We start from the raw sequence: 26693 nt of genomic DNA, 5'->3' as shown, positions 1-26693 counted from the left end.
TAAATAGCCTGTGCAATTGTCTTCGCGTAGGCTTGTAGACGGCATATGGCATACAGTTGATAGACAACTCATGCGATGTCTTGAACGGACTGACGAGTGACTATTTATGACAAGTGGCTAGTATATGGAGACCTTGGAGGAGACTTCCTCGGCTAACGCCGGGGACTTCGCGAAGCTCTCGAAGTATCCCTTCTAGATCTTCTGGGTGAAGTAGACTTGGAGCCACTTAGCCTTCGCGAAGTCGCGAAGTATCGAGTCAGTGTCCGATCAATATATGAGCGCTTGCTTCGAGAACGACCTCTGTGTTCTACAGGGTGTGGGCTCGGCGAAGCGTTCCTCCTCCGCAATGTCCCTCGCAACTGGTGAGGCTCTAGCTCCGTCGCGGAGGCGGCCTGGGACTTCCTTAGCGAAGTGTTCGCTACGGGCTGGATTGCCCTTCACGGAGGCGCGTTTGTGGGTTCTGGGGCCCTACGCGAAGCCAAGGCGGGCTCTGGGGCCCTGTATGACTTATTATGGGTTGGGCTCTGGGGCCCGTGGCTCTGGGGCCTCTGTAAACCGTAACGGTCCTCCATCAGTCTCATGATTTGGTTGACCAGGTCGTTTGGGATGGTCTGCGCTGGCGTTGAGGGTGTCCTCTCTGTGATAGTGACGGGACCCTCAGTTATAATCTCTGGCGTCAGCGTAGGCATCTCTGGTTGCATGTTGATCTGCGCTGAAGTGACGGTAGCCGATACCGGTCACTTCTTATGATGTACATCTGGAATGATAATCGGAATGTCATCATCATATAAACATAATTCTGAATATCAGAAGCAAAGTTTTTTAGCAGCCTTCGTGGATTTCCCTTTTGACGAAGCTGTAGACCTGGGGGTTCGGAGCGTACGTTGAGACGACGTGGAAGCTCTTCTAGTCTTAGATTGTGATGAAGGAACGTCCTGGGATGCAGGTCGCTTCTAGGATATAGCGGACTGCGTCCCACGCTTATCCCCCGAAGGTAACTCAGGATATATCTGACTCCGATCTATTAGCCATGACTGAAGATTGTTTCCGAGATCTATCTGCCATCCCTCACAAGACGGAATATAAATATTTATCAAAGGCAGAATTAGACAAATTAATACATAATTTACAGCGTGAAACAATAGAGCATGGAGATATGCAACTAGGGCATCTTAAATGCGGATCGGTAGCAGAGTAACGTAATTTACAAACAGTGCAGATTTTTATTAACGCAAACTGCTGAGCAAACACGGCGAACTGTGAATCAAGCAGCAGAGACACGAATAATTATCAATGCATGTTGAATAAGGATACTAGTTACACCTCTATAGATGAATATAAGAGGTAACAAACTAAATATAAATAAAGGATATAGTGTGCAGGGAGACACAGGTGCTCTCACGTCTGGCTCACTGGGCGAAGAAGGAGAGAGTGTGAGGCACATGGGTGGAGGTGGCGCCCTCGTTCCCGCGCTTGTGGAAGGGAGGTAACTCGTGGTGAGTAATAATTAGTGATTTTTTATTGAAGGGAACTTCAATAGGGAAATACAGGTGTTCCACTATGTTCGCAAAGAAGAAGAAGACAAGCAATAAGCATGAGTCAGGATAAGGAAAAATTTCAATATATACTGTAAACGTAGTATATTTCGCGCAGGTTTTATTTTCGAGCTTTTCGCGCAAAACATTTTAGCGCGAAAATTTATACACCGCGAATAAACCTGTCATTCCTTCAGTCTAGCCACGCTCACCCCTAGTAGCATAAAGAATCAAACTTAACTGTCGCTGTAATGGATTTCCCAAAACATAATTAAATAATGAGCCAAATCCCATCACCGAATTAGTGAAAACAGCAATTTGTGTTGTGGCCGCCATGGAAATTGGTCACATGACAGATGGTTTGATACAAAACAGATTACCACGAAACGACTCGGGAAAGAAATAATACAGCAGTATTTTATTTATTCATTTAGATACAAACGTATCCCCATGAAGCGAATAGTCACTAACACTCAATCATCTCATTCACAACAACCCGGCTTGTTTGAAATCACAAAGAGCTTCATATACAGTATAAGTTAATTAGTCAGATCGTCAGAATTCGGAACATAATACTTATGTGTTTTTCATCTCTTCCGGGAGTAAACGGGTTACTGTGTACTAGTATATCGCACAGATAGGGATTTCCTGTTAATAAGTAATAAATGCCGCCTGACAGGTTCAGCCACTCTATTTGTTTTCACTGCTATTAGTGACGGCCAAAGAGACAGCTGGCAGTTCCGGCAATTACTGATTGCGCGAATAATTGTCCGCGCGATGTAGTCTAAACTGTCAATTCCGCGAAAATTGCACCACGCGAAAATAAGTACGTTTACAGTATGCAGTTAGTAGGAGTGCTTTGTTCATGAAAAGACATGTTTCAGAATGTGACCAACACTCTATCTCTGAAGTGCTCGTTAGAACGTAAATTACGCGTTTCTGTAAACTGTATCATTCTTACCCTCACAAGATTCTACCATTGGTGCAAGGTGCATGGAAGGATAATGAGACCTGCATGCAGGCATCTCAGAAGACATACCGTATATTACCATAGATAAGCCGAATTTAGAAGACCCAGAAAAGCAGCCTGAGGAAGGGGGTTGGCTTAGGTATGAGTAACACTTTTGTCAAATGTTTTTTTGGGTGACCAGTAAGAAAATGCCATTTTCTTCCAAAATATCCAGCATCCAACTCTATGCAGATTAGTTTTAGAATTGATAACACTGATAACTATGGTTTGATCAACTCTATTACATAATGGCAGAACGACAACAGGCACTGCTGACATCAACTTATCCTCAGAGAGATGACATCAAATTCCTATCAATAACAGAACCATACCATGAATTCTGAAACCACAAAGAAGTCTTGTCTAGTTTCTGAAATGCCCAATCTCTTGAGATTGTATGGTCTGCTATCAGTGGGAGCTGCAGTTAAATCTAGTATTTGTGTTAGTAGATGTGGACCTGTGCCGGACGGTGTAGCAGGTTGTCTTGTGTTTCTGAACCTGTGAGAAAAAGGTTATTGTACCAAAGATTTAAATAAACCAAGAAAAGAAGTATTTGTCTGAATTGCTGGTTGCTCAGGGGAATCTGAGAGCAAATCGATACATCAACCAAATTCTTCAACGTCGCCTTCTTCCACTTATCAACCTGAAGACGGACTTGTCTTAGCATGTAGCATGTTGCAACACACAGTTTGTGTCATAGTCCTTCAATATTTAATTGTCAGTGTCCTGCCATGATCTGATCCCAGAAGGGAATCTGTGGGATGAACTCAATCTGTACATCAACCTCAACATACACCACAGACACTTACACAACTGGCAAACACCTATGTGTTTCATATTTTGAAGAGTGCTACAAATCCAGTACTTGTAATGTGGCATGCCAGATTCCCTACACAAACCAGTTATGTCAACTCCATTGGGGTCTTGTCTTGGGGTATATGATATATGGACTGAGGTTGTGGGATGACCATGATGGTTTGTTAATGGATATTTGTTTTGCTCTCGTTAGGTCCATGTAGGTACCATTCTGAAGATGTGGGGATCTGTGGTCATTAGACCTTACTATGCTTATCTGATTGGTGCATGGTCAACTGGACAGTTGGTTTCCTTGAGATACCTCTGGCCACTGCTTATCTGATTGGTGTCTTCCTTGCTGGTCAGTAGGTGAGAAGCTGAGAGCTCCCTGAGATGACTATGTGACTGTACTGGTAGACTGAAGTGGTTTATCATACAGCTTTCCCAGTGTTGTCTTTCAACCAGGAGATTCAACAGAATCTTTGACAAGTTACTCATTTCTAGCTCACAAGTAAGAAACATTCTGTAAAGAGTGAAACTACGGATGGAGATTGTAAACTTCTGAAAGTTAATACCAAGATAATTTTGGTTTTGAATGGGTACAGGTTGTTTTCCATGATAAAATGAAGTTATAAGACTATGAAGGATGATCTGAATTAAATTTAGAATATTGTTTCATGCCTCATAAACAAAGAAAGTTTCCAAGATGACCAAGTCAAGTGGTAACAACTTTACTTACTTCTCACATGAATACTTGGTGTTGTGAATTGAAGACGTCCAGATTTTAAAGTTGTGCAGTTCAGTAAATTCATTCTGAAGAAGATTGTGACAAAAAGTTTTCCTTTAATAACAAATATATCTAGACTGAATACAAACCTGTCATTATTTGACAGAACAGTAACTATATTATCACAGATTTAACTGGTTGAGAACATTTAAAAGAATACGTTATAAAGTCAGCAGCCTAAAGAAATGAGCTATACTAGTATATATATGTCACCATCATACATGGGGTCATGGGGATTAACAGAACCTTTGCTACCTACAGCTACATGGTACACTAGATGGGTTTACACCATCCCTCTGACCATGTGATTACAGGAATTTTGAGCGAAACAATTATAACCTACAAGTACACAACAACTGAAACTTGGAGAAAATAAAGTTTTTCATCGGTAGGAGAGGGGGAGATGAATGTTGGTTTTCAAACTGAAACAGACAGGTTTACCCTTATCTTTTTGTTTGTAATTAAATTAAATGAAACTTCATTTTTATGTCTATAATTAGATGAGATCACCTCCATGAACCTCACAGGTCAAGTAGCTAAGGAATACCACAAAGGAAACAGGGAGGAGGACACAATGTAAAGCATCACAGTTCTCATTTGACCATTGTTCTGCTGTGACTGGAATAGAGATGCTAGGCGCCTATGAAAGTACAGTTTGAAGTCAAATACAAGTTTAAAGACATAACCAATTATATTTTAGGAAAAAGTTTTGTCTTGGACATATGTTTTTTGACAACATTTTTGTTTTCAAACTCTCTTTAGGTGTGGTATAAATGTGGTCCAAATTCATAATGTTGCAGTGTACATAAGGCCCCTTAACACATGTTAAAAGAATGTCACTACTATTGGTTAAAAGATGTCCCAGTTAAATCTGATACTTTGGAACTTGGACTGGAACATGAACAGAATGAGATATTGCCACTGCCAGAAATATGGAGGAATGTTTCAACTTTACTGGTCCAGCATTTCTGAAGAGATGATTCCAGAGACAACACTGGAAATGATGCCATGACCACAGGCCAACTCTACTTTCAGTCAAGTGAGCTAACAAACGTGCAATATACTGAAGAAATATGGATTGTATGTCAATTTTCGAGCTTAGAATGGAGTGCTAATAAAGAATACTTGTAGACTGGTCCCCAAAGGCATTTAGTGGAACAGGACAGAGTTGCCACAAAATGTTTTAGTGAACTGGAGACAGTACAGTGGAATATTTTCAGCAGCTGCAGGCTTGTAAATTACTTACCCCACAACTTGCTGAGCCAACCATTTACCATGATTAAGCAAGCGATGACATCTTATTTCTATCTGCAACATGAGCTGAAGTCCATCAACTGGGACTCGACTGAAGCTGTAGCCACTGAAACAAGCATGAAATAATGTAAGTTTCCTATCCAATGCTAAATGAGTTTAATGTGACCTTCAACTTCATCTACAATTTAAACCTCTGAAATTTGAAACTCTAAGCTAGGAAAGTAACAGTTGTATGTGAAGGCTCTGCAGACCAACTCACCTCGGATGGTGGTCTGAGAAGAAGTACAGAAGTACCAGTTTTCAAATCTTTCCAGGAGGAGACTGTGAATACACCAGGAGCCTGAACTATGATCAGAGTAAGGAAGTCAGGTATTGATATTCTATTCATCCTTGTCTGTTATGCACAATTCTCTGTGACACAGGCACTGGTAACTAGAAAAGGTGGATCAATGTTGGGGGACTGTCCCAATGTCAAAACACTGTATTGTGTTGATGACACTGCATGAATACACTGGTTGTGATACTCAAGAGCTTTCAGGAGACATGAGAAGCAAAAACATTAAAACGCCTTGTCAAGGAAGCCCAAATGCATGCCAGGTTGAGAGATACATACTATATTCACATCAGTCTCATGGATGAATTTAATGAGTTCACATATCCTCCTGGAATGGGATGTGTGCCAAAGATGATCTCCCTGACCCATCTTGCAATGTTGATATGAAACATCTGACTGATAGTCATAAATAGATAATGGTGGAAGGGAAGCCTCTAATGTGCTGCCACAGCAGCTTGTGAGACGTAGCTGAATAAGTAGATACAAGCAGTGGTGACGCTGCTGATATATCCATCACACTATCCTGATGGTGACAGCTCTCAGTTTCTTCTTTGAGAGACATTTCAGAAGTTGTAAAGATGAAGGAAACCCAAGTTCTGTGGATGGTCAACTTCTTTATTGCAATGAGTGTGACGTTTTGGTGTAGGTACTTGCTTGATAACGGTGTTAGTACCTACACCGAAATGTTGCATTCATTGTAATAAAGAAGTTGACTATCCATAGAACTTGGTTTTCCTTCAACTCTTACAGTGACAAGTTGAAGACTTTCATGTCTATTGGCACTTCAAATATTGTCCATTGTTTTGATGTCATGAAGTTCTCCATGTGATTTGTTTGTTCATATGTTATCTCTCCGTCTTCACAAAGAAATGTCCACAACCACGGTGAAACATAAGAAATACATGTATACATGCTAACATGAACAATGCATTTGCTGATACATTGTACTGTTGTTAATGAAAACTATGGCATTGATGGCACAGTACTTAAGTGGTGTATCTCCTATTTTGTGACAGATCTCAGTCAGTAGTCATCAGAAACACAGTCTCTAAGAGTGCACTGCTTTCATGAAGTGTTCACCATCAAGCATATACTGCATGACTGTGTGGACTTTTCGACTGCAAGGGATTCACATTATGATGCGATAAATTTGAAAGATCTGTTTTCTCGCGTGAGCGGGCATCTCATTGTTAACTACCTAAGAGAAGCTGATCTGTATCATAAATTGTAACTATGTAATGTGAATAACGAATTACGTGCTTTTGAATTTAGTGCTATGACATTTTCTGTTGTTGAATAACAATGTAATGAATTAGATATATTCTTAAAATAAAACTATTTTGACTTTGTACTCAAAATGTGTATTAATTCTGGCTTGATCTCGTCACTATATGGCTGGAAAAATGCCGATGTGACGTAAACCCCAACTCAACTCATGTGGTGTCCCTCACGGCTCTGTACTAGGGCTTCTACTCTTGACACAATACACTAAGCTTTTGGGAAGCTCAGTCACTGATCTTGCGATTGGCCATAACTTCTCTGCAGATGATTCCCAACTGATGAAAGGTCGAGAAGAGGCATGTCTCAGCATTAAATTATGTTTTGCTAGTACCAAGTCAAAGACGAAAAAGGTCTTATGTCTACCCTACCAATCAGTGACAAGATCTCCTCTCTATATTTTTAAGCTCTCAGCATATACCTCTCTACAAGTTGAACACATTCGGTGCCAGATCATTCCCACACACTGCTGCTGTGCAGTGGATCTCTCTTCCCCTTCACCTCATATGCACTCCTTCCTTGACTCCCTTTAAATCTGGCCTAAAGACTAATCTGCTCCTTAATTACTGATACTTGTTTAACTTCTAATTTGTATATGCTCACATGCCCATGCAACATGGAATTCAGCACCATATATTATTATGTTTTACAGAATAAAATGCAAATCAACAGGTACCCTTGCCACATCTACACACAGCCAAGACAGTTAATAGAACTTTCCAGGAAACGTTACCTAGTCAAACCCAACAAGAACCTTTTGGAGAATATGGAGAATTCCCATCACCACCGGCTTCTTCATTACCCAGTTTGTCAGAAGAGCTGTGCTCCTGGTCGAGAAACCAAACACACGTCTGATTTTTCAAAGAGATCAAGAGGTACCACACCAACGGCATTAAGAACAATGGGGAGTCGGACAACCTGGTACTTCTGAGTTGTATCATGGATGAACCTCAGAGTGTAAACCACAAGCATGGGGAAGATGGTAATAATAGGACCAAGCAACGCCTTCATGTCACCTTAGATTTTGTGTCTGTGCCAACACTGGGCATCCAACAGTCTCATTAAATTCATTACATAATCAACATTTCATATTTACTGTAACGTTCTATGTATCTTGAGATTGGAATAAACACAGAGACGTCATGGGTACAGGTCGGACATGTTGTTTTACTCATTGAACCACTCTTTACAATGCGAAGGAGATAACTCTCGCAGATGTGCATATCAGTACATCTCCCCTCTTCAAGATGTACAAATGAAGCATCTTAAAGTATACTAAAGATGATTGCAGTTTACAGAGATAAAGCCACTGGAGAAACAATGTCAAATATGTTTTGTTAATAGTCCTGAATTTATTATTTCTGAAACCAAAAGGTTTCAAATTTATAATTAAGTATTTTGACACAACCTGGACATTTTTTTATCAGTTCCGACAATGTGACTTGTCTAGTACAATACTGCTGATTTAGCTAGTCACATAGTTCTTAAGATACTTGGGTGGCTAGTTCTGTCTGCCACTTAGTGTCTGGGTTGGACAGCTCTGTGTGCTACTGTTTGTTGACTGTTCTGGCAAATGTTGCAAAAGCTTTGGAGCCAAATGGTGGTCCGTTGTCTGACATGACCTGAACCAGAATACCATGTCTGGCAAACTGCTGCTTCAGCTTCCTGATGACCGTTTTTGATGTCTTATCATGTAGTCTATCTACTTCGAAGAAGTCTGAGTAATAGTCGGTTGTTATGAGAGTCTTTCCCCTCAAAGTCGAAAAAGCGACTCCTACTTTCTCCCAAGGACGGCTTGTCAGACTGTGACTTTTCAATGGTTCTTTCTGTTGCTCATTGTTGTAACAGGCACAGATTTCACACTTGTTTATGAATTCCTTCACATCTCTATTGATATTGGGCCAAAACACAGCTTCTCTTGCTCTTCTAAGAGAATTCTGAATTCCACAGTGACTAGAGTGTAGTTTGACCATGATGTTGTGTCGTCAGCTTTAGGCACTACCACACGTTCATCTATTGTCTGGCCATCTATCTTTGATGACTGCAGCTACTGCTTGGATTTCTCTATCTTCAGATGAGGCTTTGGATATTTGAGAGAATGTTTGTGATGATATTGGAACATAGCTTACCATATCAATTGATTCGACATCTATTTCAGCTGGAGATCGACTGTTTACCATCATGATACTGTGAGCATCTTGATTCCGCTGGTTTGACATTTGTGGTAGAAAGGCACGACTGAGGGTATCAGCCATGACCATCAAAGAACCCTTCTTGTAAACCACTTCAAATTCATAACTTTGTAAGCGTAGCATCATCCTCTGCAAGCGCTTCGGAGCATTGTGGAGACTCATCTTCAAGATAGTCTCTGGAGGCTTGTGATCAAATTCTATCTTCACATGTCACCCATAGACATATCTGTCAAACTTCTCCATGCCAAACACAATGGTGAGTAGCTCCTTCTCTATCTCAGCAAAATTTGTTTCAGTCTCAGTGAGTGCTCACGATGCATACATGATTGGATGATCATTCTGCACAAGGCAAGCCCCTAAACCTTTTTCCGATGCATCACATTGCAACACGGTTTCAGCCTCTGGATTGAAATACTTTAGAACTGGTTTAGCAGACAAGATCTTCTTCACTTGGTCAAAGGCTTTGGTGTGAATATCATCATTCCAGCAAAATACAACACCTGATTTGAGCAAATTTCTGAAAGGTGCAGTTGCTTCTGACAGCTGTGGAGCAAACCTCTGCACAAAATTGGTATGTCCCAACAGATTTTGTATCCCTTGTTTATCAGTTGGATGTGGCATTTTCAAGTCTTTGGAAGGATCAACTTTAAGACCTTCTGATGATATTACATGACCTAAATTGGTAACTTCAGTATGTCTCAATTTCAGTTTCTGGAAATTCAGTTTGATGCCTTTCATCCGACATCTTTGGAGGAGAGCTTTGAGATTTGCATCATGATCTTGTGTTGCTTCATCCATGTTGCTGCCTGATCCATATATGATGATGTCATCATGAATAGCATTAGCTCCATGAAGACCTTCCAACGCATCATCGAGTCGTCTCTGGAATTCCTCTGGGGCAGGTGAGATACCTAAGGGCATTCTTTTCCACCGAAATTTTACCCATGGGGTATCAAATGTGGTTAGATAACTGCTGTTTTCATCCAAGCACACATGCCAAAATCCGTTTTTGACATCAATCACTGAAAACTGTTTTGCATTTGACAGTTCAGGCAAGACATCATCAATTGTTGACATTGAGTAATCATTTCTCTTTAAAGCTTTGTTGAGAGGTTGTGGATCTAAACAGACACGTAGACGTCCATCACTTTTCATGACCACTACCATTGACGAAATCCACTCAGTTGGTACATATCAATTTCTAATCCATTCAGTTCAGCCTTGGCTTAATAGCTATTGGAGTTTTCCTCAAAGGAGTCTTCAGAGACTTTTGGATCTATCTCAAGTTTGAGGGTCCCTTCTTACTTTCCTTCCACATTGAAGACATCAGAAAACTCTTCGATTACATTGTCTTTGGAAATCGACATAATGTTGTCGAAGTTGACTGTAATCAGGTTCATCTCTTGGACTGCCTGTGTGCCAAGAACAGGTCTTACTTCATCCTGAACAATGATGAATTCAAGTATGTGGGTTTCACAATTCCTTGGATTCACTACAGAAATCTGGTTTTTCCAGTAGTGTTCATTTTTGTATTGTTCTAGAGTATCAGTGGAGTGTTGTAAGGATCAAACCTCTCTCCCTTTCCATGGAATATTGTCCTGAACAAAGAGACTGGCATAGCATTCACGGTTGCACCACAATCAAGTTGAAACTTCACTTTCTGTTTGTTGACTTTCATGTGAGCAAACAGTTTCCTAGGAGGGTTATCATTCACAGACAGGATAGATTCTTCAAGACTCAAGGCATAGTCTCCTAACTCACTCTCTGATTCAAAGGCGGAGAGATCTTCAACAGCACTGCCTCGCTGTCGCCTGTTTCCTTTCCTTTGATATTAAAATGGTTCATGCCATGACAATATGTACATTTCTTTCCAAATGCTGGACACTGGTCTCTATCTCTTGCATGAGATCTGCCAAAGAATCTGCACTCTTCAATGTAGGACACATATTTTGGTTTAGTTTGTTCCCTCTCTGATCTTCCACTTTTGCTTTGACCACTTTTCTTTCCATTTCTGTTTCCACTTATAAAGGACACCTGATCAGTTCTCATAGATTTGAGTTGATGATCTGTTGTTTCACATGCTCTACACACATTGATACACTTCTCTAGTGTCAAGTCTGCAGTATGTAAGTTTCTTTCTTGTGCTATTGTCAAGAACTCCTACATCAATTCTGTCCTTGATCAATGAATCTGTTAGTGTGCTGTAATTGCAGGATTTGGCAAGAGATCGCAGAGCTGCTACATAAGTGTCAATAGATTCACCGCTTTCCTGTTCACGTTTATTGCAAATGTAACGTCATATGTTTCACTTGTCGAACCAACATAAAATCTCTCAAATATTTCCAAAACAATGTTTATGTTAGACTTATCATCTTAATTTGCAAATTGAAACCCATCAAAGACTTCCACAGCATCAGATCCAACAGCTGTAAGAAATGTTGCCGTTCTAAATCTCATTCCTTCTAAAACAATTTCTGAGTAATTTCATAATTGTCCCATCCACGTTTGAATCTTTTCCAGTTTGAGGCTAAAGTCCCTTTCAGATCCAATTTTGGCGGTAGAGGAATTGCAGAAGGCATATAGACCACCTCTGCGACATTTTCTTCACCTTCAGCCATGATAAGAATTAGCAACAATCTCCGTAGAAAATGTGAAGCAAGTCTAGATTTTCAAGTCAAATTTTCAAGGTAGAGTACACTTCATAGATACTTTTCATAGCAATATAAAATCACACACTGACGGTTGTGAGTGGGAAATGATTGGTCCTGTGCAGCAAACAGAAAGTCTTCTGTTCCAGTTTTCCAGCCAGCCAACTTCATCCAAGCAAGGGACCCAACACACTGCATGTAAAGTCGGTACATCAGTTGCTCAGAGGGCCATGCTTTGAAAAAATGAGTGTGTTCTGATCTGACATAATGCTTCACTTGGTTGACGCTCGTTTCTGTACAGTCCCTGCGGTCCCATTACATCTGATAAACGATTGGGGGAAGAGTGGTGGGTCTGACATGATTCTTCATGTGAGGGTGTCAATACTGTAAACTGTTTGTTTCATCCAATCAACAACACCAAGTTTGTTTCATCCAATCAACAACACCAAAAGGATATCAGAGGTACAGCATAAGTATTTGTGGCTTTGATTCTGATATGAGAATCCAGCTCTGAACTCCATATTTTCTTCTACATTTGTATTTTTCTCTCAGTTTAGTTACATTTTGAAAAAAAATATTTCATATTTTATAACTGTCCATGAAAAGATCAACATTTTGTATTCTCATGGATTAAATAGTTCTAATTTCCCATCTTTGTGCATAAAAAATAATCACTTATAACTCTCACAACATCAAAAGACATGATACAATTGCAAAATGTAAACGATACATAAACATATCTAAACCGATACTTTCAAAACTGAATATCAATACAGTTTTGAATGTATCGATAATAGTATCGTCTTAGAAAGAGTATCGATGCATCGTGGCATCCCTATAAAGGATGAGTAAGTGTTGGGGATCTGTGCTGAGGTGGTCCAGGATGATGACCCTCCTCTTGGTTAAGCCAAAATCTGAACTGATTTAGTGACAGACAGAAAAGCAAAGAAGTGAAAGAATCAGCCTGAAATATGCCTCTTCTAATGGAAAAGGTTTCGGAGGTCAACACCTGCCCTTGCCAACACATCTCAAATTTAGTTTAACAATCAATCAATCCAATTTTAGCAGATTGTTATTTTTATACCAAACACAAATTTTATCTGTACCTCAAATCTACATTTTAATTGCATGAATACTTGTCACAGTGACAAATAATGGGATCAGGTCATCAGGCTTGCTGATTTGGTAAAAATATACACTTAAACTGTATCTTGGAAATTGCAAAAGCATACAAAAGGTACATATAACATCGTTCTTATCATAGTCAAAGTCTTATCATGCAGACTGTGTAAAGTTATACTAATTTATTTAATTCATTCCTATTTGTTCACAGAGGAACTGCGAAGAGAAAAAATTACATTAAAAATATGTTATTTTTCACATGTGTGAAATTTGCATTAATGTAACGCACAAATGTAACACATAAATGGATTAGTGTGTATAAATTATTCACATGCAAGATGCAATATGTATTTCTACAGTATGATAAGTATGCGGTTTTGTGTGGTCACTCACATAGAACAAGAGATGCTTGAAAATGTTTAGTTTGTACACTCTTCCTGACATTGACATTGGAAACATATAAAATAGGGGATCCTTGGAAAGACAAAGGAGAAACTGAAAGAAGTAGTGGTAACATCAATCTAAATATACAAGCTGCCCAGTATGTATTGGGAGCCGAAACAAAATGTGTATATTTTGTAAACATTCATATTTGTTCTTTTGAACATATGACTTGGCCATGTAAAACCACAAAGTTGTAGAGATAAATGTACATGTTTTTTAATGACCCTGACTCCCAATTTCATCCAATCACATGTTTTAGTGTCTAACAAGTTCAACGATCAATACTACAAGTGTCCTGAACTGTCCATGACAGGAAAACTTACACTTCAATGTCTTGTTCTAACTGTACAACTTCGCAATAAAATAAAGGGTCTCTCCCTATAAATACATTAAGAGCACAATGCCACCTTTTAGAAAACTTCATATATCACTCCAATATGATGTGTTGTATTTCAATGTAATAATCAACACAATCAATAATAATATGCTCATGCTATCTAAGTAAACTTCATATGAAACCAATATATGAGGTTTCTGCTTTATAACACCCAAAAAGACATACCGCTACGGTCTGCAACAAGGAAAGGAACTCTGTCAGTGGGGGCAAATCACTAATGATGTCATACCTGTGGGCTTTCTCTATTGGCTGAAAGCAGCGCAGATCACAGTCTTCAGGTAAAGGGATATCGTCAACTGAAGGAAAACCCAAACACACTGTCATCATCTTGATACATTTGCTCCATACATTCTATGTAATGCTTTCATAATAAAATGATTTTATGAAAAACTGTCAAAACAAAATGATTTTATGGAAAAAAATTGCTGACCATGAGAACAGTGAGCAGACCCCTCCACCTCTGCCTCAAAATCGTCTCACTAGAACACATGTATCATGAACCATTTTGATTTGAAACTAATCAGGTAACATCTTAACTAGCCAGCACTTATCCATATTCATAAAAACTTACAAATGTCTAACAACACCCATCCTACAACCACCTAGCCAGAGCCAAAGAAATAATCCCCGACCCGAGGCTAGGCTTCCTCTGCATTCCAGAGACATTGTGTTAATAATAATAATATAATGTTTTCTCAACTTGGCAAATCAACCAACTCCTTCATCTCTGACTCCGCTGATTTCTGTACACATAAAATCACTAAAACAGGACAGATCCTCCGCCACCTCATTACCGACCTCAAAACCCATGTCAGCACCATGTTTTTACCCTGTTCAACCACTACCTACCCAAGGTAGTCGACAAAATCAACACTTCCACCATTCCATCAAATAGCATTCCGGCCAGCAACAAAGCGAACCAGCCCAAGTCTGTATCTCTCTCCCCTTCATAGGAAAGACCTCCCACAACATCAGAGATCTTGAAACACACTACTCAAAATAAGACCCGACTGAAGACTACCAAGCAACAAGAACCCAATGGGGTTGCCTACAAAATCAATTGTGACTATGTCGATGCCTAAACAGTTGAAACTTCTCATTCCGTAAACATCAGAATCAAAGAACACCTAACATTTAACACCAAATTAAATTGAAAATCAGCCATTTCAGACTACATCATCAACTGCCCCAACTGCTACATCAAGTGAGACAAAGCAAAAATGTTGTAAAAAAACCACTGGCACAAGCCCTCTATCAGCCAAGGATATCTTATCCCATTTGCAAACAATAACCTGATAAAACAACAGAGCACTCCAGCTATCATTGGCAATTAATCCCCACAAACACCAAATCATCAAGCACCACCACATCCAGGAGCATTGTCCAAGTTTGTGCCACATCTACACAGGCATGTCCTCCAACTGATGGTCAAAAGACACACGCTTTAACATTCTCATGTACCAAACCATACAGACCAGTGATGAAAAACAGGCTGAAAGTTGCTCTGATATTGTTTTAAACTCAGCTGAACATATTTTTTTACATGCTCAATAATGGCCAAGTGCAGTTGGTGGAACAAGAGAGTACATTGAGCCACCAGCTTTCACAGTCTGTAATGAGCAGTTTACAATCATGACAAAGACGGAAGTGTACAGAAATTGCAGAAATGTGAAGGTCCGACAATCATGGGATAACACATGGGTGGCAGGCATGCAGGTTCCATATGTGTAGCTCTCCAATTTGAGAGGCACTTTAACCACGGTTTTGTAACACTGTCATTTTCATGTAACAGTCTGTGAGACAGTTTTCACTATCTTGGTCAACCAGTTTGACATCCGTCATAAATGTTATTTGTCTTACTTTATCATGATTGTAAACATTAAGACAATCATTAAAAATGATTACATTTTGACATATCAGTTGGGTTCTCCTTGTCTCCAACTGACTGGATGCTGTTCAGAAGCTTTGCCAGTCCCATCCACAAACTGCAAAAATATATAGATTACACATGTAACTTATTTATACATATAGACACATACAGGTTCATTAATAATTCATATTTTTTCAGAAGATAAATGTTTTATAATCAGTGTCTGTTATTCATCAAATGTATTTCTGTGAACCACAGAATGAACTGTCAGAATATTGTTTCTCACTGACAACATAACCTAATCATCTTTACTGTTGACTTTGATGGTGTTTCACTCAAGACAGCTGTAACACTATCACTGCTTTGAGAACTTCTATCTTTTACTCACAATACATCATATTTGTCCATAACAATATGTCTATTGCACAGCAATAACTACATAACTATGATTCATGAAATATAACATTGAGCCGTCTCATGTTGCCACCACCCTATTGTTCTGGTTGCAAATGCAGTCAGCCATGATAAATCAGTGCACAATACACTCTTGTTTTATTCATTGCCAAGAAATGTGGTGGCAATGTGAAATTAAAGTGTACACTAGATACGGTAATATTATAAGGGGTTTTATCAGTCCCGAGTAAGGTTGTATTCCCCTCCCTTTGGCTCGGGGAATACAACCTTACTCGGGACAGATAAAACCCCATATTTCCCGAGACACAATGTGATAACGCATTTATCTAGCCGAATGTTTTGCTTCAATTTCATTCTCAGTTGTTGTGGCAAAATGTTTCCTTGCTGCCATGTTGACAACAGCTGATCAATTGACCTCAATGCAGCACACGTTACTAAAGGCTTGGCGATGCACGCTTTCCTCACTTCGCGTGGTCACCGAGGCGTGACGGGATAATATGACTTTTGAACTCCCTGCTCGCAGATCGTGACGGATGTACATGGTATTTTATCAGACTCACGTGAACCAATCAAAACTCGACATTCTGACATGAGGCTGGATAACTGTCGATATACAAAATTAAATGCCATGAAATGTAGCAATGTGAAATCAAAGTGTCTAGATAATTAGGTAACAGCAGATATAATATGCATATAAAAATTGCATGAAATTAAACTTTTTTGGCTTGTTTCCTTTTTTAAAGCTTCAATTCAATTTACTGTAATATAATCAGTGACATCCTCATTAATCCCCAGGGCATACGTTCCGATAATTCTCCACTATACCCTGGATGCATGTATGACTCGAGCCGATGATTTTATTACCTCCCTGTGCTTGCTCCGTATTCTTGGGGCTCCAAATGCAATCATTGCAAAATGGCAAACACACTCGTGAACATTCAGTTTGTATTTAACAGTCGTGGTGGTCGTAGCCTGGTGTATTAAGCTTTGCCTCTTGTACAAGTGTGTGATACAGATGAGGTGTGGCTGAATGCTCTGGACGAAGCAGATCTCGGTGATCCAGCAGTGCTCAACAACTACATGACGGAGCAATGGGTGGAGAATGATGGTCGAGCCACTTGGAACCACTCAATACCAATGGTGCCAGAGCAAACAGCCATGTTGAAGGCTGGCACAGCAAGATGAGTAAAATGTGGCCATCACATCCAAATTTGTTCAAATTCAAAAACATTTTGCAAAATGAGCAAAGATGCATAGATGTTGTTGTTGCAAGCGATTCACTGAGCAGTAGCCCCTAATCCATTAAAATAACACTCAGGGTGGTGGCAAACCACGTAACATGCCAAATTGAAGTTCTTCAAGGTCATATGATCATTGTATACTTAAGTATTCTTTTATACACGATTCTTTCCTGATCTGATAAAAGAAATATCCTCTGTTTTTAATGGATAACAACATCTAAACACTTTCCATGATACAATGTTCATGAAAGAATACTTATTAGTTTTAGAGATATGGTCTGGACAAACACACCACTATGAGTCAAAGTTAGACATGTAGCTGTGGAACTCGGAAACAAATTCATTTTCAAAAAAATTCTTCAATAACAAAATGCACCACATCAGCCCTTGGTTAATACATGTAACCGGTTTGGATGAAAAGAGTCTCATGGATTATGAGCAGTGCTCCAGAAATGAAATCTACCCCCTTCCACTTTGAGACTAAGTCAAAATTGTTTCCATGGAAATCATGAAAAACATGAAAGCCAAAAATCTGCAAATAGCAAAACGAACCATTTCAAGGTTTGATATATCTGCCAAGTTCTGTGGAAAGATATTGAACGTTTTGTTTGAGCATTATAGGCCGGGGAAATAAAAATGGTTACATTATGAAGAAAATATCACACTGAGTATCACTTGGCCTGAAGTGCCTGAAGTCAGCAATGGCCATTGTTTGTGGCTGTGTGCCGAGAAATTTGACCAATAAATTTTAAATTGCTGGCTTTTCTTTTTGAGGTACATATACTACAAAAAAAGCTGACATATTTAGAAAGCTGAGCATTCATGCATTCCATACATAATTCAAATGAAACGCAAATCCAACTAGTTTTATTTGGGGATGTCATTGTTCAGCTCATCTGGCAAATGGGTTCAACAGCAGCATTGAGAGGATGCCACGGTATAACTATATATTCAATCTTTAGGTATTTATTGTAAAATATATTGAATCTTCTAAAAGCTCCTTCTGAGTAATCACTGCAAACATTATATGCAGCCAGAATAAAACATGTTACCACCTTGATTCAGTCAGCTGTGGTTTCCGGAATGCATGAGGATTGAGGTGAAGCCAATCAAGTAGAACTTTGATGGGAGTGAGGGTGAAGAACTCTCTTGCTTTCTGCTCCTGTTTAGGAGTTGCTTGCAACAAGACATCCAGAACACTCACTGAAGGACAGAAAGGTATAAGGTTTATGTAATCCAGTGCGCAACATTTTATAAAAAAATGCTAACAAAGCCCCATGTTAGTTCCAACATTCTATCACTGACACTAGTGCATGCCTATGTTTAAGTTCAACATTCTATCACTGACACTAGTGCATGCCTATGTTTAAGTTCAACATCCTATCACTGACACTAGTGCATGCCTTTGTTTAAGTTCAACATTCTATCACTGACACTAGTGCATGCCTATGTTTAAGTTCAACATTCTATCACTGACACTAGTGCATGCCTATGTTTAAGTTCAACATTCTATCACTGACACTAGTGCATGCCTATGTTTAAGTTCAACATTCTATCAGGGACATTCACATTTATCTTGGTTCAAAATCATAAGTCTATCAGGGACAGTCACAAACACCAGTGTGCAGATTCAACATTCTATCAGGGACAGTCACACACACCTGTGTGCAGATTCAACATTCTATCAGGGACACTCACGCACACCTGTGTGCAGATTCAACATTCAATCAGGGCCACTCACACACACCTGTGTTCAGATTCAACATTCTATCCGGGCCACTCACACACACCTGTGTGCAGATTCAACATTCTATCAGGGACACTCACGCACACCAGTGTGCAGATTCAACATTCTATCAGGGACAGTCACACACACCTGTGTGCAGATTCAACATTCTATCAGGGACACTCACGCACACCTGTGTTCAGATTCAACATTCAATCAGGGCCACTCACACACACCTGTGTTCAGATTCAACATTCTATCCGGGCCACTCACACACACCTGTGTGCAGATTCAACATTCCATCAGGGACACTCACGCACACCTGTGTTCAGATTCAACATTCTATCAGGGACACTCACTCACGCCTGTGTTCAGATTCAACATTCTATCAGGGACACTCACAAACACCTGTGTTCAGATTCAACATTCTATCAGGGACACTCACTCACGCCTGTGTTCAGTTTCAACATTCTATCAGGGACACTCACTCACTGCCTGTGTTCAGATTCAACATTCTATCAGGGACACTCACTCACCTGTGTTCAGATTCAACATTCTATCAGGGACACTCACTCATGCCTGTGTTCAGATTCAACATTCTATCAGGGACACTCACTCACTTCGTGTTCAGATTCAACATTCTATCAGGGACACTCACTCACGCCTGTGTTCAGATTCAACATTCTATCAGGGACACTCACAAACACCTGTGTTCAGATTCAACATTCTATCAGAGACACTCACTCACGCCTGTGTTCAGATTCAACATTCTATCAGGGACACTCACTCACGCCTGTGTTCAGATTCAACACTCTATCAGGGACACTCACTCACGCCTGTGTTCAGATTCAACATTCTATCAGGGACACTCACTCACGCCTGTGTTCAGATTCAACATTCAATCAGAGACACTCACTCACGCCTGTGTTCAGATTCAACATTCTATCAGGGACACTCACTCATGCCTGTGTTCAGATTCAACACTCTATCAGGGACACTCACTCACGCCTGTGTTCAGATTCAACATTCTATCAGGGACACTAGTGCATGCCTATGTTTAAGTTCAACATTCTATCACTGACACTAGTGCATGCCTATGTTTAAGTTCAACATCCTATCACTGACACTAGTGCATGCCTGTGTTTAAGTTCAACATCCTATCACTGACACTAGTGCATGCCTTTGTTTAAGTTCAACATTCTATCACTGACACTAGTGCATGCCTATGTTTAAGTTCAACATTCTATCACTGACACTAGTGCATGCCTATGTTTAAGTTCAACATTCTATCACTGACACTAGTGCATGCCTATGTTTAAGTTCAACATTCTATCAGGGACATTCACATTTATCTTGGTTCAAAATCATAAGTCTATCAGGGACAGTCACAAACACCAGTGTGCAGATTCAACATTCTATCAGGGACAGTCACACACACCTGTGTGCAGATTCAACATTCTATCAGGGACACTCACACACACCTGTGTTCAGATTCAACATTCAATCAGGGCCACTCACACACACCTGTGTTCAGATTCAACATTCTATCCGGGCCACTCACACACACCTGTGTGCAGATTCAACATTCCATCAGGGACACTCACGCACACCTGTGTTCAGATTCAACATTCTATCAGGGACACTCACTCACGCCTGTGTTCAGATTCAACATTCTATCAGGGACACTCACAAACACCTGTGTTCAGATTCAACATTCTATCAGGGACACTCACTCACGCCTGTGTTCAGTTTCAACATTCTATCAGGGACACTCACTCACGCCTGTGTTCAGATTCAACATTCTATCAGGGACACTCACTCACGCCTGTGTTCAGATTCAACATTCTATCAGGGACACTCACTCATGCCTGTGTTCAGATTCAACATTCTATCAGGGACACTCACTCACGCCTGTGTTCAGATTCAACATTCTATCAGGGACACTCACTCACGCCTGTGTTCAGATTCAACATTCTATCAGGGACACTCACAAACACCTGTGTTCAGATTCAACATTCTATCAGAGACACTCACTCACGCCTGTGTTCAGATTCAACATTCTATCAGGGACACTCACTCACGCCTGTGTTCAGATTCAACACTCTATCAGGGACACTCACTCACGCCTGTGTTCAGATTCAACATTCTATCAGGGACACTCACTCACGCCTGTGTTCAGATTCAACATTCAATCAGAGACACTCACTCACGCCTGTGTTCAGATTCAACATTCTATCAGGGACACTCACTCATGCCTGTGTTCAGATTCAACACTCTATCAGGGACACTCACTCACGCCTGTGTTCAGATTCAACATTCTATCAGGGACACTAGTGCATGCCTATGTTTAAGTTCAACATTCTATCACTGACACTAGTGCATGCCTATGTTTAAGTTCAACATCCTATCACTGACACTAGTGCATGCCTGTGTTTAAGTTCAACATCCTATCACTGACACTAGTGCATGCCTTTGTTTAAGTTCAACATTCTATCACTGACACTAGTGCATGCCTATGTTTAAGTTCAACATTCTATCACTGACACTAGTGCATGCCTATGTTTAAGTTCAACATTCTATCACTGACACTAGTGCATGCCTATGTTTAAGTTCAACATTCTATCAGGGACATTCACATTTATCTTGGTTCAAAATCATAAGTCTATCAGGGACAGTCACAAACACCAGTGTGCAGATTCAACATTCTATCAGGGACAGTCACACACACCTGTGTGCAGATTCAACATTCTATCAGGGACACTCACGCACACCTGTGTGCAGATTCAACATTCAATCAGGGCCACTCACACACACCTGTGTTCAGATTCAACATTCTATCCGGGCCACTCACACACACCTGTGTGCAGATTCAACATTCTATCAGGGACACTCACGCACACCAGTGTGCAGATTCAACATTCTATCAGGGACAGTCACACACACCTGTGTGCAGATTCAACATTCTATCAGGGACACTCACGCACACCTGTGTTCAGATTCAACATTCAATCAGGGCCACTCACACACACCTGTGTTCAGATTCAACATTCTATCCGGGCCACTCACACACACCTGTGTGCAGATTCAACATTCTATCAGGGACACTCACGCACACCTGTGTTCAGATTCAACATTCTATCAGGGACACTCACTCACGCCTGTGTTCAGATTCAACATTCTATCAGAGACACTCACAAACACCTGTGTTCAGATTCAACATTCTATCAGGGACACTCACTCACGCCTGTGTTCAGATTCAACATTCTATCAGGGACACTCACTCACGCCTGTGTTCAGATTCAACATTCTATCAGGGACACTCACTCACGCCTGTGTTCAGATTCAACATTCTATCAGGGACACTCACTCATGCCTGTGTTCAGATTCAACATTCTATCAGGGACACTCACTCACGCCTGTGTTCAGATTCAACATTCTATCAGGGACACTCACTCACGCCTGTGTTCAGATTCAACATTCTATCAGGGACACTCACGCACACCTGTGTTCAGATTCAACATTCTATCAGAGACACTCACTCACCCCTGTGTTCAGATTCAACATTCTATCAGGGACACTCACTCATGCCTGTGTTTAGATTCAACACTCTATCAGGGACACTCACTCACGCCTGTGTTCAGATTCAACATTCTATCAGGGACTCTCACTCACGCCTGTGTTCAGATTCAACATTCAATCAGAGACACTCACTCACGCCTGTGTTCAGATTCAACATTCTATCAGGGACACTCACTCATGCCTGTGTTCAGATTCAACACTCTATCAGGGACACTCACTCACGCCTGTGTTCAGATTCAACATTCTATCAGGGACACTCACTCACGCCTGTGTTCAGATTCAACATTCTATCAGGGACACTCACTCACTGCCTGTGTTCAGATTCAACATTCTATCAGGGACACTCACTCACGCCTGTGTTAAGATTCAACATTCTATCAGGGACACTCACTCATGCCTGTGTTCAGATTCAACATTCTATCAGGGACACTCACTCATGCCTGTGTTCAGATTCAACGCTCTATCAGGGACACTCACTCACGCCTGTGTTCAGATTCAACACTCTATCAGGGACACTCACTCACGCCTGTGTTCAGATTCAACATTCAATCAGAGACACTCACTCACGCCTGTGTTCAGATTCAACATTCAATCAGAGACACTCACACACACCTGTGTTCAGATTCAACATTCTATCCGGGCCACTCACACACCCAACTCCACACACACCTGTGTGCAGATTCAACATTCTATCAGGGACACTCACGCACACCTGTGTTCAGATTCAACATTCTATCAGGGACACTCACTCACGCCTGTGTTCAGATTCAACATTCTATCAGAGACACTCACAAACACCTGTGTTCAGATTCAACATTCTATCAGGGACACTCACTCACGCCTGTGTTCAGATTCAACATTCTATCAGGGACACTCACTCCGCGCCTGTGTTCAGATTCAACATTCTATCAGAGACACTCACTCACGCCTGTGTTCAGATTCAACATTCTATCAGGGACACTCACTCATGCCTGTGTTCAGATTCAACATTCTATCAGGGACACTCACTCACGCCTGTGTTCAGATTCAACACTCTATCAGGGACACTCACTCACGCCTGTGTTCAGATTCAACATTCTATCAGGGACACTCACTCACGCCTGTGTTCAGATTCAACATTCTATCAGAGACACTCACAAACACCTGTGTTCAGATTCAACATTCTATCAGGGACACTCACTCACGCCTGTGTTCAGATTCAACATTCTATCAGGGACACTCACTCACTGTGTTCAGATTCAACATTCTATCAGGGACACTCACTCACTGTGTGTTCAGATTCAACATTCTATCAGGGACACTCACTCATGCCTGTGTTCAGATTCAACATTCTATCAGGGACACTCACTCATGCCTGTGTTCAGATTCAACATTCTATCAGGGACACTCACTCACTTGTGTTCAGATTCAACATTCTATCAGGGACACTCACGCACACCCTGTGTTCAGATTCAACATTCTATCAGAGACACTCACTCCGCCTGTGTTCAGATTCAACATTCTATCAGGGACACTCACTCATGCCTGTGTTTAGATTCAACATTCTATCAGGGACACTCACTCACGTGTTTCAGATTCAACATTCTATCAGGGACACTCACTCACTTCTGTGTTCAGATTCAACATTCAATCAGAGACACTCACTCATGTGTTCAGATTCAACATTCTATCAGGGACACTCACTCATGCCTGTGTTCAGATTCAACACTCTATCAGGGACACTCACTCACCTGTGTTCAGATTCAACATTCTATCAGGGACTCACCACGCCTGTGTTCAGATTCAACATTCTATCAGGGACACTCACTCACCTGTGTTCAGATTCAACATTCAATCAGAGACACTCACTCACGCCTGTGTTCAGATTCAACATTCTATCAGGGACACTCACTCATGCCTGTGTTCAGATTCAACACTCTATCAGGGACACTCACTCACGCCTGTGTTCAGATTCAACATTCTATCAGGGACACTAGTGCATGCCTATGTTTAAGTTCAACATTCTATCACTGACACTAGTGCATGCCTATGTTTAAGTTCAACATCCTATCACTGACACTAGTGCATGCCTGTGTTTAAGTTCAACATCCTATCACTGACACTAGTGCATGCCTTTGTTTAAGTTCAACATTCTATCACTGACACTAGTGCATGCCTATGTTTAAGTTCAACATTCTATCACTGACACTAGTGCATGCCTATGTTTAAGTTCAACATTCTATCACTGACACTAGTGCATGCCTATGTTTAAGTTCAACATTCTATCAGGGACATTCACATTTATCTTGGTTCAAAATCATAAGTCTATCAGGGACAGTCACAAACACCAGTGTGCAGATTCAACATTCTATCAGGGACAGTCACACACACCTGTGTGCAGATTCAACATTCTATCAGGGACACTCACGCACACCTGTGTTCAGATTCAACATTCAATCAGGGCCACTCACACACACCTGTGTTCAGATTCAACATTCTATCCGGGCCACTCACACACACCTGTGTGCAGATTCAACATTCCATCAGGGACACTCACGCACACCTGTGTTCAGATTCAACATTCTATCAGGGACACTCACTCACGCCTGTGTTCAGATTCAACATTCTATCAGGGACACTCACAAACACCTGTGTTCAGATTCAACATTCTATCAGGGACACTCACTCACGCCTGTGTTCAGTTTCAACATTCTATCAGGGACACTCACTCACGCCTGTGTTCAGATTCAACATTCTATCAGGGACACTCACTCACTGCCTGTGTTCAGATTCAACATTCTATCAGGGACACTCACTCATGCCTGTGTTCAGATTCAACATTCTATCAGGGACACTCACTCACTGTGTTCAGATTCAACATTCTATCAGGGACACTCACTCACACCTGTGTTCAGATTCAACATTCTATCAGGGACACTCACAAACACCCTGTGTTCAGATTCAACATTCTATCAGAGACACTCACTCATGCCTGTGTTCAGATTCAACATTCTATCAGGGACACTCACTCACGCCTGTGTTCAGATTCAACATTCTATCAGGGACACTCACTCACTCTGTGTTCAGATTCAACATTCTATCAGGGACACTCCTCTCACTGTGTTCAGATTCAACATTCTATCAGGGACACTCACTCACGCCTGTGTTCAGATTCAACATTCTATCAGGGACACTCACTCACTGCCTGTGTTCAGATTCAACATTCTATCAGGGACACTCACTCATGCCTGTGTTCAGATTCAACATTCTATCAGGGACACTCAGTGCATGCCTATGTTTAGATTCAACATTCTATCACTGGACACTCAGTGCATGCCTGTGTTTAGATTCAACATCCTATCACTGACACTATGCATGCCTGTGTTTAAGTTCAACATCTATCACTGACACTAGTGCATGCCTTTGTTTAAGTTCAACATTCTATCACTGACACTGTTGCATGCCTATGTTTAAGTTCAACATTCTATCACTGACACTAGTGCATGCCTATGTTTAAGTTCAACATTCTATCACTGGACACTAGTGCATGCCTGTGTTTAAGTTCAACATTCTATCAGGGACATTCACATTTATCTTGTGTTCCATTCAACATTCAATCAGGGACACTCAAAATGTTCAGATTCAACATTCTATCAGGACACAGTCACAAACACCTGTGTTTCAGATTCAACATTCTATCAGGGACACTCACTCCACACACACCTGTGTTCAGATTCAACATTCTATCAGGGACACTCACACACACCTGTGTTCAGATTCAACATTCTATCAGGGACACTCACACACACCTGTGTTCAGATTCAACATTCTATCAGGGACACTCACACACACCTGTGTTCAGATTCAACATTCTATCAGGGACACTCACACACACCTGTGTTCAGATTCAACATTCTATCAGGGACACTCACTCACACCTGTGTTCAGATTCAACATTCTATCAGGGACACTCCACAAACACCTGTGTTCAGATTCAACATTCTATCAGGGACACTCACTCACTGTGTTCAGATTCAACATTCTATCAGGGACACTCACTCACTGCATCTGTGTTCAGATTCAACATTC

At 40.8% G+C, this 26693-nt stretch overlaps 1 protein-coding gene across 1 annotated transcript in view; it reads right to left on the bottom strand.

Moving 5' to 3' along the window:
• The window catches only part of LOC124253643 (protein SMG7-like), a 297643-nt gene that overhangs the window by 192708 nt on the left and 78242 nt on the right, over nt 1-26693 (bottom strand). Inside the window, exons 12-16 of the mRNA XM_046687453.1 lie at nt 18376-18523; nt 15701-15780; nt 14025-14091; nt 5373-5486; nt 4079-4152 (exon numbers count right to left, since the gene is read on the bottom strand). Coding sequence (XP_046543409.1) covers nt 4079-4152; nt 5373-5486; nt 14025-14091; nt 15701-15780; nt 18376-18523 — 483 coding nt within the window. The remainder of the gene's footprint in view (nt 1-4078; nt 4153-5372; nt 5487-14024; nt 14092-15700; nt 15781-18375; nt 18524-26693) is intronic.

Source organism: Haliotis rubra, unplaced genomic scaffold (genome assembly GCF_003918875.1).
Source record: "Haliotis rubra isolate DU_JTF1 unplaced genomic scaffold, ASM391887v1 Scf548, whole genome shotgun sequence".
In the NCBI taxonomy this organism is placed as follows: Eukaryota; Metazoa; Mollusca; class Gastropoda; order Lepetellida; family Haliotidae; genus Haliotis; species Haliotis rubra.
This window is presented reverse-complemented; position numbering and strand designations above follow the sequence as displayed.